The sequence below is a fragment of the Abrus precatorius genome, unplaced genomic scaffold (assembly GCF_003935025.1).
Source record: "Abrus precatorius isolate BTA unplaced genomic scaffold, Abrus_2018 Scaffold10, whole genome shotgun sequence".
Lineage (NCBI taxonomy): Eukaryota > Viridiplantae > Streptophyta > Magnoliopsida > Fabales > Fabaceae > Abrus > Abrus precatorius.
This window is the reverse complement of record NW_020874292.1, coordinates 6,372,682-6,387,891: the sequence shown is the minus strand read 5'-3', so window position 1 is coordinate 6,387,891 and position 15,210 is coordinate 6,372,682. Positions and strand designations below refer to the sequence as shown.

General features: G+C 30.8%; 2 protein-coding genes across 2 annotated transcripts; one reads left to right on the top strand and one right to left on the bottom strand.

The window, feature by feature from the left end:
• Positions 1 to 3,657: 3,657 nt before the first annotated feature.
• Positions 3,658 to 6,718, top strand: LOC113852573 (protein CPR-5). Its single transcript, XM_027482884.1, has 5 exons — positions 3,658 to 4,091; positions 4,247 to 4,303; positions 4,605 to 4,640; positions 4,786 to 5,517; positions 6,076 to 6,718. The coding sequence occupies exons 1-5, from the start codon at positions 3,900 to 3,902 to the stop codon at positions 6,610 to 6,612; spliced, it is 1,554 nt and encodes a 517-aa protein (XP_027338685.1). The 5' UTR covers positions 3,658 to 3,899; the 3' UTR covers positions 6,613 to 6,718.
• A 1,571-nt stretch (positions 6,719 to 8,289) lies between these two features.
• LOC113852728 (protein HEAT INTOLERANT 4-like) lies at positions 8,290 to 14,134 on the bottom strand. Its single transcript, XM_027483082.1, has 14 exons — positions 13,946 to 14,134; positions 13,692 to 13,730; positions 13,547 to 13,600; positions 13,387 to 13,450; positions 13,201 to 13,259; positions 12,722 to 12,846; positions 12,568 to 12,627; positions 11,282 to 11,340; positions 10,684 to 10,763; positions 10,469 to 10,507; positions 9,958 to 10,020; positions 9,825 to 9,872; positions 9,625 to 9,753; positions 8,290 to 8,710 (listed from the first exon to the last, which is right to left on the bottom strand). Exons 1-14 carry the CDS (start codon positions 14,066 to 14,068, stop codon positions 8,663 to 8,665), a joined length of 990 nt encoding a protein of 329 aa, XP_027338883.1. The 5' UTR covers positions 14,069 to 14,134; the 3' UTR covers positions 8,290 to 8,662.
• Positions 14,135 to 15,210: the final 1,076 nt, after the last annotated feature.

Here is a 15,210-nt window from a genome sequence, read left to right as displayed (position 1 = left end):
AAGTCTAAGCCTGGTTTGTTTATTAAAAAGGTCAGGTCAAGCCTAAATCAGGTCAGGCCACAGGCCCCTATCAGGTGGCCTAGCCTGTTTCCATTCCCAGAGGTGGCCATTGAAAAATAAAGAATTATGGGAAGATAGAACATTTTATTAAAATAAATAAATAAATAATCTTATTAAATAGGATCTAGAGTTTTAAAAAATACCTATAAATAGGAGTCTTAGGTTTTCAAAGGGAGCACTTTTTATTTTTAAGGAATCAATAGAGAAAAAATCAAACTTTCTTGAAGAACTCGCGAAACAAAGAAAAAGAAAAAAAAAGCAAGAATTGAAGAGAGCACGAGGAGAGAGGAGAAAAGGAACTGACGGAGTTGATAACATGTTAAAGATTGAAGGAGAAAGTTCCAATAAAGGAACTCTACACTGCCATGAGAGAATTGACAAAACAAATAAATACTTATTTTATCTTTTTTTTTAATTCTTCTTTTCTGTATGTTTTTTTTCTTTTTTTATCCTCTTTTTGCTTTCACAATTCTCACTCGTCCATGCAAAAACCTAAACCCTTAACTCTAAATTTGGTAAAATCATAAAAACTTTTCTCCTTTTATTCCTTTCTTTTTAATAAAAAATTTATTTTATTATACCCAAAAAAATTAATTCATAAATAATTTATGTCTTCTTTTTGTCCCAAAAGTCACAAAATATTTTTACGCTAAAAAGTAAAGTCATTCTTGTTGTAAACCCAAAAGAAGGCTTAATTTTTTATTTTTTTTTCAAATCCCTTTTTGCAATGGTAAACCCTACAAAATTTTAAACTAAAAAGAAAAGCCTAATTCTTCCCCTAAAATTCATCCCTTTTGGAAAAAACCCAAACAAAAACTCTAATTTTCTCCCAAAAATCATTTTCCTTTTTTTTTTCTCTCTTAAAAACCATTATGTTTGAAAACCCTAATTTGTTCCTAATATCCTTTCTTTTTTAAAATTTATCCTTTTTGCGAAACCATAAAAAAAACCCTAATTTCTTTTTCAAAATCATTTATTTTTTTCCTCAAAAATTTCTTTTAAATATCCCTTTTTTGCAAACCCTAGAAAATATTTTTTTTTTCTAAAAAATCCTTTTTTGCCTACCTAAAAAAAATCCTTTTGAAAAACCCTAAACCTTAAAATTTTTTTAAAACACTTAAAAATTATCCTTTTTCACAAATCTTTAAAAAATAATAATTTCTTTGTAAATCTTACAAAAAACAATTCCTAAACTAACAAAGAGTTATTTTTCCATTACTTTTGTTTGGGTTTTTTCCCTTTTTTTCATTTATTACATGTGTTATTCTTTATTTCCTCTTTACATGTAAAAAATTAAACCTTTGTTGTTAAAAAAAAAAAATTATTGATTCCATGTAACAGCCACATGATTTTAATAAAGATAGATTCACTTTTAACGTTGTTTTGGATTGTAAGGGTTTATTGAGTACTCTGTACTAATTTGAACCCTGTGCAATAATGAATTTACTTAAAAAAATAATAATAATAACAAAGTACAAATTAAGTTTTCAAAAAAAAAAAAACTTTGCAACTTACTTAAAATCCAATTTCAAAAAAAGCTTCAATAAATAATAATAATGATAAAAAATCAATTTTTTTAAAAACTCCTTACAACTTATCTTAAACCTAATTAAAAAAAAAAAGAACTACATGACTTTCATTACTCTATTACACATGGAAGATGCGTAGAAGTGATAACTTTATTTGTCAAGTATGACATCTTTTAATTTTTTTTCTCATATCTAAATTATTTTTAAAAAAATGAATTTGTTATGTTTATTTTAAAGAGGATAAATAACAAAGTACCAAGATAAAATGTTTTAAGATTGTTTTCTTTAATACCAAAAATAAAATATTAATATAAATTTTTTTAAAAACATAATTTCTTTTGTCAGATTTTTTTTTCACATCACAAGTTTTGCACCTAATACAGTAATACGTGTGAAACTATTTTTTTTTTAATTTTACTCCATTTGTAGATGAAATTTTGAGATGAAGACATGTGTTAAAATCTTAACAAATTTTATTTACAATAAAGATGAATTTTTTTTTTCAAATTCAAATTCAAATTTAAACAACTAAATAGAGATACGTGTACAATTTATTTGACTAAATTTCTTTTGACACATATGAAACTCACTCACATCGCATCGTATGTTAGATCATTGAAATTTTTTGATATGAAGTCATTTAAAATTATTTTTGTTTTTAATTTATATTATAATAAATAATTAATTACGGCAAAAAAATAATTAATTATAATTATCAAATAAACATGAATAAATTAATTTAATTATTATTATGACAATTAATTAATTAAGCATAAATTATTATTATTATTATTATTATTTATGTTTGTATTTATTATATATTTAATAAATTAATTAAAACCCTTTTAATGAATGAATGAATTTATATATATATATATATATATATATATAATAATAATAAATACATTAATAAATACTACTAAAAAGATAAAAATCTAAATTTTTTCAATCTATTTCAAACAAATTATAAAAATGTATTAATTATAATTTATCATTATAATAATATAAAATAAAAACAAAAATAAATTTAAAATACTTTTCAGAGATCAATGATTTGACACGATGCGATTTAAGTAAATTGACAAAATTTTATTCAAATCAGGCCACATATTTTTATTATTGATTTGTTTGTTTTAAGTTTTACCCTAATGAAAATAAAACTGATTAATATTTGAACACGTTACTGTTTTTAAATTTTATCCTTCTAGTATATGAAACTATTTATATATTTTTTTAAAAATGTAATGATGTGATAAAAATGCTTAAGAGAATTAATTTAAAAATAATATTACTTTAATTATATATATTTTTTTTAAAAACCTATATTTTGCTTAGAAGTTGTTGCAGTCGTGTTAAAAATTAGTAAACAAGTATGTTTACAAAAGACAAGTGCTTCTGACACATATTCTAAGTCTATCTAAATGTCAAAATCCATCTCCTTGAATGTAAATGTACAAATTGCTGTGTGTTTTATCCTTTTTCTACTTCTCTTTCCCCTTTTATTTACAAGACTCATTACAAGTATTTTCTTTTAAAAAAAACAAAAACTTAAAAGCATAACAAGAGGAAATATAAAGTGAATATTTCATATATCTTGCCTGTTTCAAAAATTAACTTTAATTTTTCAATATCAAATTGATACTTCACGATGTAAAATAATTACAGAGTATGAATCGAGTGATATATGTGTAATTCTCTTTAAATAAAGTTTTAGGTTTAAAATTTAAATATGAAAAAGACTCATAAAAAAATATATTAAAGAACATGTTTTAAATAATTTTGTAACTAATTTTCATTTTTCTACAAAAAGTAAAAAGATCAGTAAAAAACATAAAATTATTGTAAAACAGGTCCAAGTTACACGGAAGTATCAAGTGCACAAGAGTTATTCAAATTGACTGAGTAGCTATCATCGATCAACTTAAATTTTTTTATTATTTAAAAACATAAAATAAATATATTTATTCCGCATTCGAAAAAATGATAAAAAAAAACAGAAAAGTATAGTGTAAGCTTGGGTACCACGCGGCAAAGTACAATAATGAAGGTAGAGAGAAGAGAGATAGACAACGTTTCAAAACACAAAAACAGAGTAAGAAGCAACACTCTCTTCCCAGTAATAAAAAATCATATAGTAATTATTACAGTATAACGTTGGGAGTTTGAAATTTGAGGTATCTCCTCGTTTCGGCGTCGTTTCATATTCATTGAAATTGCGACGGAAGGGGACAACACGTGGCTGAGATTCAGAATTGTTCCTCGGAACCATAAACAGAACCAATCGTCTGGTGCAACAGTAATAAAGCTTTGATGAAGGACAAAAGGGAAAGTTCTGAAGCCTCCGAAACGGCATCGTCGTCTTCATCACCAAGGGGAAAAGGTAAAGGTAAGGGGGTAGCGTGTAAACGACGGAACCCTAGAGTTCTTGTTCGCCGCAATAGGGCTAGTGTAGACGCCATTGGGCTTCCTCTTGGGATGTCATTCGCCGCCGTTTTGGCTCAGGTAAATGCCCTTGATAAAAGCTCGTTTCCATTTAACAACTATTCTCTATCACTCTCTTTTAGTACAAGGCCTTGAATAATTATATTTCTTGTACTAAAACAATCGATTATAATTAGTGCTTACTTTTTACATTTATTGAATGATTTTGTTTGCAGGTGTTGTATAGAAGAAATGCAGCAGCCGAGAGTATGTCTCCCAGTGATCTTTCGATGGTAATTTTCTTCCCTTTTTCTAATGCAAACTTCCATAAAATTTGATTCTGATTTATGCGCTCAGATACCATTGTATGCCGTTTATAAAGCATTTTTAGAGACGTTTCATTGGATTTTTTGTGATAATTGTGATGTTTAGGAAAAATACAAAATATAATAAATCTATTACTGGTATTATCTACCATTTCCAGCCAATGTCACGTGGGAATTATTGTTCTAACCTTGTATGCCTATTTGATATGCGTTGATAGTTTGATTTGAATTTTAGCCGTGACTGTTTCTCTGTTTGTCTACCTTGTAGATGTGCACGTCAGCTATCAAAGAATCTTTAGCCAGTGTAAGCCAGATTCAATTATTGATTCGTCCCTTGTTTGCGGTTTTACTACATTTCTTTAGCAGTTCATATCAACATTAAGCAAAGTCCATTTTGCTGAAGTAACGTCTCTGTGCTACTTTCTTGACTTCTGCCTATCCGGCCACAGGTATTTGGAGACAAGCTAGACGGTCTAACAAAGAATTTTGAACAGTCTTTTGGCAGCACTTTGAGTACTCTTCAATTAATTTATGAATCATCTAAGGGAAATGTAGGAAATGAATTTAATAATACGAAGATGGAAATTCCAGGTTCTAAATTGACTCATGACAAGGGAGAATGCTCAGGTGATATTGTTATGGAGGATGGTCATTCAGAGCATCTATCTCATACTGAGATCCAAGATCAATCAATTAGCCGTGAAGAGGTCAGGGATAACTTTCATTTGGATCCAGTTAGTCGTGACATTACTTTGGATAGGCAATCAAACCAAATGGTTGGTTTTTCTCCAACCTCTTCTTTATTTGGAAGTAATAATCCTATGATTGGTACTTTTGAGAAGTCTATTGTAGAGCAATGTCGTTCTAATGACCTCAAGACAGTTGAACTCGGCCTTACAATGAGAAGATTGAAATTGAAAGAGACTGCATTGGCTCTCAACTTTGATTTGAATAATCTAGAGAGATCAAAGTTAGCCATGGGGCTATCAAAGGCATCTTTCAAAGCGGAAAAGTTTAAGACTCAGTTAGAAGATACAAGGCATGGTGAACTAAAAAAGAAGTGCATAGACTGTCTTATTGCTGGTTTGCTTATTATGTCATTCTCACTTTTGTATGGTGCTTATGTTTATTCCTATGAACGGATTGCTGAAGCTACTGAATCATGTACACCATCAACCCAGGCAAGTATAATCTTTTTTTCTTTTTCCTGGTCCCAATTTGTTTAGTGCATGTGACGGACACGACTGCATTGTGCTTTGGTCTGGCAATTATTATATAAGTTATTCAAATTTTTTGACTTGAATTAAGTTAGTTCTAACTCTTGTATGTTTGACAAAGTGCCAGTAATCTTTTCTTGAACATCGCAGAAACCTTTTTGTGTGAAATGAACTGGCTAGTAATCATTGCCTTAAGTAATATCTAGAGTGTAAGTTGCTTTGTTCTAAAATTGCTTTGTGAAAAATAACGAATCAGGAGCATATTGTTGATTTGGAGAAGAAATCAGCTTTCTGTTTAAGATTTTCATATTTAGTTTTTCTTTTATAGTCTGTCATGATCAAAGACTACTTATAATCTTTTCTTGGTTTGTTCTCTAATTCAAGAATTGAGATGTAAATTATAGCTAGATGTAATTATGACAGTACTTAAGTGATTTCATCTGCATATTACTCCAGCATTGCCGTTGCTCAATTGGGAGGTATTAACGATGTGTTTTTTTTTTTTTTTTTTTTGTATTTTAGGAATCTACATCCTGGTGGACTCCTAAGTATGTGATCTCGTTCAATTCGAGGTTCCATATTTTGTGGTGTCAAGTTCAAGTTATGAGCCGAATGGTGTTTGGTGTCTTAATGATTTTAGCTGTTGTATATTTGCTCATGCAGCGATCAACAACATCATCATCATCACAGACTATGCCGGTTACTTTCATCCTTTTAATGTTAGGACTTGTTTGTGGCTATTGTGGCAAGCTGTGTATAGACACACTGGGAGGAAGTGGTAATGTGTGGCTCTTATATTGGGAGATTCTGTGCTTGCTGCATTTCCTATCTGTTGGCTGGACATCCGTGTTGTACTCAATCCTTCACGGACCCGTCACTGAGTCGCAAACATCGAAGGATAATACAATTTTTCAGTATTGGATTCGCCGATTTTTGTTCTATGCTACTTTGCTTGTGTTTCTACCATTGTTTTGTGGTCTCATGCCTTTTGCTAGCATAGGTCAATGGAAAGACCATTTTATGCTGAAGGTGTCAGATTTCAACGAAGTTGATTTGTAAAACATTGTTTGGTCGTGGAAAGCCTTTTGTATAATACCCCTTGCTACCGACGGGCTGCTAAGCTTGTGGTTAGTCAACTAACCAAATGCTATCATCCACATTTTGTTTAGTTCATTTTTTGTCAATTATTTTCAATTATTTTCTCCTATGATCTGATATTTTAAGCAATGAGTATTCCATTGTGCGCACCCTCCTTGCGTCTACTGCTGGAATCTTCTTTCATGATATAAGACTTCGTCGCTAACACTTTGGATGCAATGGTGAAATAGAAAGAAATGAAATAGAGCTGAACAGAATTGAAATGGAAAAAAATTATTAGTAAAATAATGTAGTATTTGAATGGAAAGAAATAAGAATAAAATAAATGTGAAATTTTTATTTTGGATGGACTAAAATGTAAATGGAGGGAAATGTACTTGAAATTTGTTATGACCTTTTTACTCTTGCAGGAGAAGATGGGAACTTTTATAAATTAATTATAAGTTTCTATATCATTGGAAATTGTTAAATTTTTAATAACTTTTTAAAATAATACCAAGATGTTATCTTGATAGGTTGATAATATATTTTTCTTTACTAATAATATATCAAATTATTTTTGAAAAAGAACTTAGTAAAAAGTTCACATTAGGATGCTAAAAAACTCGTGCGATCTTGTGGTAAATTTTGTACTACATAGCAAAGTTGTATGTGCAATGCCCATAATCCATGTTATTTTCTAGTTGATTCACCTCTATTTTCTTTTTGTGCGACTTACGCAACTGCTTTCATTAACTTCTTTCCAATGACAAATGATCACCAAACCTTAATTATTCTTATTTTTATATAGATTAGTTTGAATCTGCTTTTCCTCATTCATAAGAGAAGAATTTAATTTATACTATCAATTATGCGACACATTTGAATGAAGTGGATTGCGTTGTTCATAACAAATGTCTCCACCCTTCTCACTCCAACAATTGTTTAAAGTTTTTTTTTATTACTTCTTTCAACAATAACTTGTTACGGCATTTTATGGAATGTCATCTCAATAGTTTGTGTGGAAACTGAGTTTAACAATGTTATAAGAAGCAGGGAAACCGAGAAGTGAATCAACTAGAGAATAACATGGAGTATGGTGAGGCGAAAGAGAAAAGACACATGATCATGTGATCTTTTTTGTGGGGTTCCCTTCTTTGTGGATTTTTTTTTTCCTAATATCATGTGAATTTTCTTCTTAACAATGTGAGAAATCTTTTTTTTATTATTATTTTTCTATTTCACATGATCATCATCTTGCTTTATTTTCTTGCCTTTGTCTTCTTATCTTCACCTCTTTTTCTATCACATTTCTCTTGATGACAAAGCCTTTTGAGTCCTTTGTAATTGCATCCTCATCATTGGAGCACTACCACATCAATGATTTGACATTGTCTTCAAGATATCTCTGGATTATTGTTGAGCACTCGACTAATTTGGAAAGAAAGAGAGAGAAGCAAAGCACATAAAAGCAAATATGATTTTTGTTATTTTTAACGTTTAAGGAGCGCACAAAGTAACGAGTAGAACCCATATAGTTATTCCTAATCTAATTTAGAAGAGTTTTTAATCTTTGTCCTTATTAGCTAGCATGAGGTAAAAAATCCCCGATTCAAAGTTACAGATGGGACAATTCCCGCAAGAACTCCAAAATAATGGGGAAAAAAATTGACTTCCCTAAACAGCGAAATCATTTCTTCATGTAGCTTCTAATCAAAATCCTGCCATACAACTTTTCAATGGACAAAGAATCCCCAAAGAGAATAAAAAACAAGAGCCCCGCAAATTTAAGATAGAATTTGGAAACATGTTTCATTCATATTCCTGCTATCTTAACATCTACTTCACTTATCTGTGATTTCTGAGCTACATTTTATTTTTACATTGTATGTGCCTTCAGACACCTTCACTGCTAAATAAAAAATTAATGAAGCACCAGCCTGCCTCCTAAACGACATCGATAAATAAATCTCTATGATGGCAGACAATAAGAACCTGCAAATTTTGAAGTTTAACGTCGTCTTGAATCCTATCATAGAACCTCGTGAGCCTTTCCGTAATACCTGTTTATAAATGGAGACTGCCAAATACAAAGAATAATGTTGTGTACATTAAATGTGAAATAAAATATATTTTGAATGTCTAGTAAACAACAAGAAATTCATGACATAAGTTATAATAATTACAGTAGCATACACCTTAATGCCAAAACAGGCCAACTTTGTGCCAAACCAGCTTAAAGTGGATATAAATTTGGGGAAAGAATATGGTCAACCCTTTTAAAATGATGATTGATAGAATAGAATCAATAGATCACTTATGTAGAGAGACTAACGGTTTACAGTTCTATGATTTTGCTCTAGCTAGTTGCATTTATTACACCAAAGTAAAGCCTTTTTCCACCCTCCTTACTTTGGTTTTACAATCCAGAGATGAAAGAAATCAAACATCCAGTGTTCTTTGGCACCTCCCATCAATATTAATCATGTCAATTTTTATATATAATTTGTAAATGAAAATACTTAAAATAAAATTATTTTTAGAAATTATTTTTCAAAGAAGAGTACTTCTAAAAAAATTGTTATCTATCTTATCATACCAAGTAGTTTTTTAGACTAAATATTTACTTTTTGATTTAATATTAATTTATATTTTAAATTTTTCATAATTTATTTTTTGTTAAAATTTATCTCTTTATTTAATTTTATTTAATATAATTAAATATTTATGATTAGTAATTATAATATTTATTTTTAAAAATTATTAAATTTTAAAATACTCATTTTTAATTTAATGATACCCATGCAATACACAACAAAATAATTTCTATATGAACGCATGTAAGGGTATGAACTTGTATTGCCTGCCACTCTTCCTAAAATGTTCCACGGGAGATTTACCATTTCTAGAAGCACAAATTGATGCCTTAATGTGAAATTAAGATGATATATTTGAAACTCCGAAAAAGCAGCCTTAGAATGCCCAAATACCTACCTTAACATTGGAAACATCAGGTGCATCTGGATTTTGCACAGGGTAGAATTTATAAAATTTCATATTCTCAAATGCAGCTTTAGTTTCCTCACTCATTTCTTCAATAGCTTTTCTTCGAGATTCCCTTGCCTACAGGAGACAAAATAGGTATAAATGCAGATACCAGCAACATAATTTGTCAACGCTTAAAAGCAAAGTACCTCTCTATTGGCTCTCTTTGCTTCCCGTACTTTTTCCTTGATAAATTCCTGAAACATCAAAATGATCAGTCTAACTGTCGCTTCAAAGAGTTGAAAAGCATGAATCGACTATTGATTTCCAATTACTTGGTACCTTAAAGGCATCTTTTTGATCTTCCAATAGCTCTTCCTCCTGAATGAACTTATCAGTGAATTCCTGTGGAAAGTAGAACAATTTTGTACATAAGGAATTTGTCTAATTGTAAATTATTTCCTGAAATCCTTTAGTTTATCCTCTCTATCAGGAGGTTCAATGTGGAGAAACAACACAGCACAGATAAAGCACCGACAAACAAAACTTTCTCTCATGTTTTTACAATTCCCATCTATCAATGGAAATAATGTCAAGATTTTTAAGAACTCAATAGCATAGTCACATGCTGCTTATTGTAGGAAGACTGAAGACATCAATAATTGAAAATTGAGAAGTCAAAGAAACAATGAAGTTTTGGCATAATAATGCCAAGAAGATAATTTGCTAATGTATGATTGCAAGTTCTGAAAAATAAATAAAATAAAGATAATTTGCTAATAGCATAGTCACATCTAGCAGGCTTAATCTGACATATTCTAAACTACAAACAACAGTAAAGTTAATCCATTACCTCAAGTTCATCTAATTCCCAATCAAATTCACAGAAGACCTGCAAAAAAGAGAAATAGATAGATAAGCAAGCATGTAAGAAAACCTAATTTGGCACTAACCTGCCAAAACTTGGCAATAGAAAGCTACTAAACAGATCAATTTATAAACATGTCATACAAAAATGGATCCAAACACTGTCAATCTCTTTGCAAGATTTTTCTCATTCACAATTACCGGCTTTGGCTCTGCTGGAAATATTATTTGAACCTCGGTGCTCTGTTCAAGTTCATCTTCCTTAAATGGTTGGTAGAAATCTGTATACAAGAATAGTGATTAAATAATGTAACAAATCAAATAATCACAGATAACATATCTTTCCCTCACTAACTATTCCATTCAAGAATGCAACTAATATACATATTCATGTCATGTGATCAATATTTATCTAAGGGGCATTTGTTTGAAGGTGTATTATTGTATTCCGTAGAATGACATTCCTTGGAACACTATAACCAGTAATGTTATTTCCAAGTAAATTCATCAAAATGTTTACTTAGCATTAATGATATTTCCAGGAAAGGAAGAAATAATAACAAGGTAGAATGAAGAGGAAGTAATAAGTTACAGATCAGTAAGAAACCAGTCTCTCATCGTGAGAATAAAATGCAAAGAAAACGTGGATATATAAATTTCTTGGGGATCAATAATACCTAGGACTATTTTCAAAAAAAGTTGTATCAAGCAATGGAATGGGAATGATGTTATCCAAAGTTCACTTGCAAATTATTCTAGTCTAGATACCCAGAAACACACTATAAAGCAAGAAACTCACAAGGCAAGCAGTACTCATATTTCTTTATACGATCCAGCTTCAAATGTTTTAATGCAGCCCTGTATGACATAGATCCATACCACAAGTAAGATAAAAGCTATTCATAAACATGCTGCTACATCAATGGTCAAGAGAATTTGGATAAAACATCTCAACAAGCAACAACAAATAGCTAATACGTTAAAGGGTCAACTCATCAAGTTGCATGAAGATAATTAGCTTCTAAACACTTAAAATGGCATTATATATCAAAGCACTGGACTTTCAGTTTTCCCATTAACATTTTATTTAATGGTCCAAAGAATTGATATCGGATAATCATCATATATTCATAATACTTACTCTAGAGATTAAGAGAGCTCAACAATGTAGGTATAACTGAATCTAGTAAGGTTCAATCCATTTTTATATAATAGGGTTGAAAACCATGGCAATGGAACCTATCAAGGACAAAATTTAAATAATGTTTTTGTTACACTAGTCTAATTGCAATCAGTGAGAAAGAGCATGCTTTCCATGTTAACTGTTTAAGACACACAACTCCTTTTTAAGCAGAAGCTCACCCCTCTTAAAGGCCCAGCTTTAAGGAGTGGTATCTGATCCTGGATTTACCACCTTCCAACGAGGATGGACCACTCTTTCCAACATCAGATGGCAGTGAGACTCTCGTTTAAGGTACAGATGCTCCTCCTGAGTTCTTAATAGCTTGACTTTTAAGAGTGGGCTCTGCTCTACGTCAGTCAGTTAAAGAAAGGATGTGCTAGAAGGTATAACATTGTAGACAGCAGGGAACCATGCAGGTTCCAAAGTACTTGTAGATTGAAAAAGTATTATATATCAAAACAATAATGAATTAAAATTGAAAAGCAGTGAAGTATGCAAAAAGGTTGAAAGTTGAAACATTATGATTATTCAAAAATATCTGTCTGTAACTTTTGCAAAACCAAGCTAAAAATAATATGATCGGTTATAGCTCATAAAAAATTACCTTGAAATGCAAAAACAACAGTGAAGAAAAAAAACAAGTAGAAAAGATGCAAAAGCAGAACCCGGGGGGGGGGGGGGGGGTCAAACACTCAAGAAAACAACATATCAAGTTGCAACTAGCAAGAGATATGTTCTCTCTAAGAAATATAACTTTTCAGAGTACATCTATTAAATCAGAACTTCGAGTAAATTAAAAATCCTCAATGGTGATGCATTACTCATTGAAACATAAACGTCTGAAGCAGGCTAATAATACAGAATGTAAGGGGAACTAGGGAAAGACAAAGAGAGAGCAATACCTTCTTTGGGTGCAACTTAAGATAAATATTTGAGACTTCAGTCTATCAACTTGGCTTTCTCTGTTCAAGACAACAAATTATATAAAGAAAATTCAGAGATGATCATGAAGCAATGTTTCAAAGCAACCACCAAGAATAGCCAAATTAATAATACCGGTCCTCCAGGGGAATATAAGGAACCCAGTCCATTTTCATTTGTTTCATGGGAATTATCTCTTCAGCCTCTCTCTGAACAGAATTGATCCCAATTTTTTCAGATGGTGGGAAAGGTGATACCACCTGTTCACAAAAGGAAGTCGAAATATTTCTTAATTTAAAGTTTAAAAAAAATTTATGGTTTTACAATCATCAAATGTTATATAATTACAATAATCATTCCCACGTTTACACCTGACAACCTTAGAACTGGAATTTCCACATAAAGGCTTGACACCCAACAGTCATATGCATTTTAATAAAAGCAGGGACATGCCTTACAAAGAGTGACGCACAACTCACAGCTAAAAAAACACAAACGACTATGGTTATTTACACGAACAACTGATCTAATTTTCTTCCAAAAAAATTCATAAGCACTAATCAATTTAGCCAACACATGTAAAAATGTTTAAAGAGCCAAGTTGAACAACTTACAGCTACAACAACAGGTATGCAAACAACTTTGCTTTCATCTCTGAACCAAACCAGTTGAGCTGAAAATGTCAAGAAGGATAAAAAAAAAATAAGACGAATAACCAAATAAAGGGAAATGCCCGCCCATCAAATTCAAGTCCCATCCTAACAAAATAACAAAAACACTGAAATTCGCAAACTACTTACGCTCCGTGCAACCAAAGAGGTAAACTTTTTTCCCATGCAGTACACCACCCTCTTCAAATGCATCCTGTACACAATTTATTGATCAAATTGAACAGTTAAGATAAAACACTACACACAGAACTTTACCATTGACCATCAAGTCGTTGACCACAATACTCACTTCCAGGTTAGAGAAATTCCACTTGTATTGATAGACAGAATCCAATTGATCCCACTGCCATCATAATAAGAAGCAATGGAAAAAAAAACACGAGACAGCAATCAAGTTACAACAGAAGAAAAATCTAGAAAACAACTAAGCGAACCTCTGTTCCAACAGGGAACGTTTCCCTCCACAAGTCTTCCTACAAATATTAACGAGGAAAAGCAAAAATCGTTAGTCACCCACAGTGCACCAATGAGTTGAGAATGTTGGTGGGTAGTTTTATACCACAAGTAAAGTCATCGGTGACAACCGCGACGAGTTATGCACAATTTGGATCGAGAACCACAAGCATTGGTAGAAGAGGAACACTAAAGTAAAAAAAGTTGAAATTGAAAAAAGGGTATATTGCAGTACCAAGTTGCGCTTATCCTCGAAATACTCGTCGGGTTTGGAGGGTTTGGGTGGTTTAGTGTATTGCTTCTTGTTTTGTTTTGGCTGTTCGTCGTTCCTCGCTTTCCTCTTAGTTCCTTTCTTCATTTTGAATGTAGAGAGAGAGAGAGAGGGAGGGAGAGCGGTGGATGGGATTGAATTCAAATGTATAGAGAGAGAGAGAGAGAGAGAGAGAGAGAGATAAATAAGAGTAATGCGTGAAATGAGCGCGGAGGGAAGGACAGGGCTTGAGGGTCCAAATTTGAAGAAGACAAACATACAAAGAGGCGTGGATTGTTTGGTGACTTTTTAAAATTACCGCCCACATCACAGCCCAGTTTCTTAAAGAAATATATATTTACTTAATTTATTATTCAGCATAATAACTTGATGAAGAGTTTGTATTATAATTTTATTTAAATGATTTTAATAAATTATTTTAATAAATTATATGAAAAAATTATTAAATTAAACCAAATATAACTCATAAATATGGTAAATTGTTCTTAGAAATTAGAAAAAACAAAAAAAACAAAATTCAGTGGGACACATTACCCTTTGTTTATTTAATTTGTTTATGTTCTTGTGTTACATGAGTTTCGTTCCATTTTTAGTGGGTCTCTCATATTTAAGTCAATAAATCTTATATTATTGTGATCTAATTTATTGACTAGGGAGGAGGGTAAGAACAATTAAAAATTTTGATAAACCCTTTTATGTTATCACAAACATTCAAAAAAATTTTAATTTATGTAAATATAGGATTATTCCTTCGTTTACTTAGGCGAATTTTAAAAAAATTATTTAAAGATGATAACTATTCATTGAAGCAAAATTTAAAATTTGCCTAAATAATAAGAGAATGGCATGATTATTGGTCGGTTATGCAAATTTACTATCTTATAGGTTGCTTAAGAGAATTTTAATAATCTTAAACAAAAATAAAACAAATAGTAAGGTTTGGAGACATATATCAATGCTTAAGCAAAGCTAAAATCATTTAAGCCATGACAAAGTAAATTTTAACATTTTAAGCAAAAATAGGACAAATAATAGGTTTTGGTAAGAAAGGTAAACACTAAAGTGAAGTGATAGTAATTTGAGCAAATAAAAACTCATTTAAGCAGTTATTCTTTAAGCTTGAGTGAATATTGGATAAATAACAAACTTTTGAAAAAAGAAAAAGTTTGCTTAAATGAGGTAAAATTTGCCTAAGCGAATCGTGACTCACTTAAGTGAATTTGATGTTG

Coding starts and splice junctions, on each gene's coding strand:
- LOC113852573 (XM_027482884.1), top strand. CDS start 3,900: ATGAAGGACAAAAGGGAAAGTTCTGAAGCCTCCGAAACGGCATCGTCG. Junction 4,092..4,246: donor TCGCCGCCGTTTTGGCTCAG/GTAAATGCCCTT, acceptor TTTTGTTTGCAG/GTGTTGTATAGAAGAAATGC. Junction 5,518..6,075: donor CATGTACACCATCAACCCAG/GCAAGTATAATC, acceptor TTTGTATTTTAG/GAATCTACATCCTGGTGGAC.
- LOC113852728 (XM_027483082.1), bottom strand. CDS start 14,068: ATGAAGAAAGGAACTAAGAGGAAAGCGAGGAACGACGAACAGCCAAAA. Junction 10,508..10,683: donor TTCCAGCAGAGCCAAAGCCG/GTAATTGTGAAT, acceptor TCTTTTTTGCAG/GTCTTCTGTGAATTTGATTG. Junction 9,873..9,957: donor ATCAAAAAGATGCCTTTAAG/GTACCAAGTAAT, acceptor TTGATGTTTCAG/GAATTTATCAAGGAAAAAGT.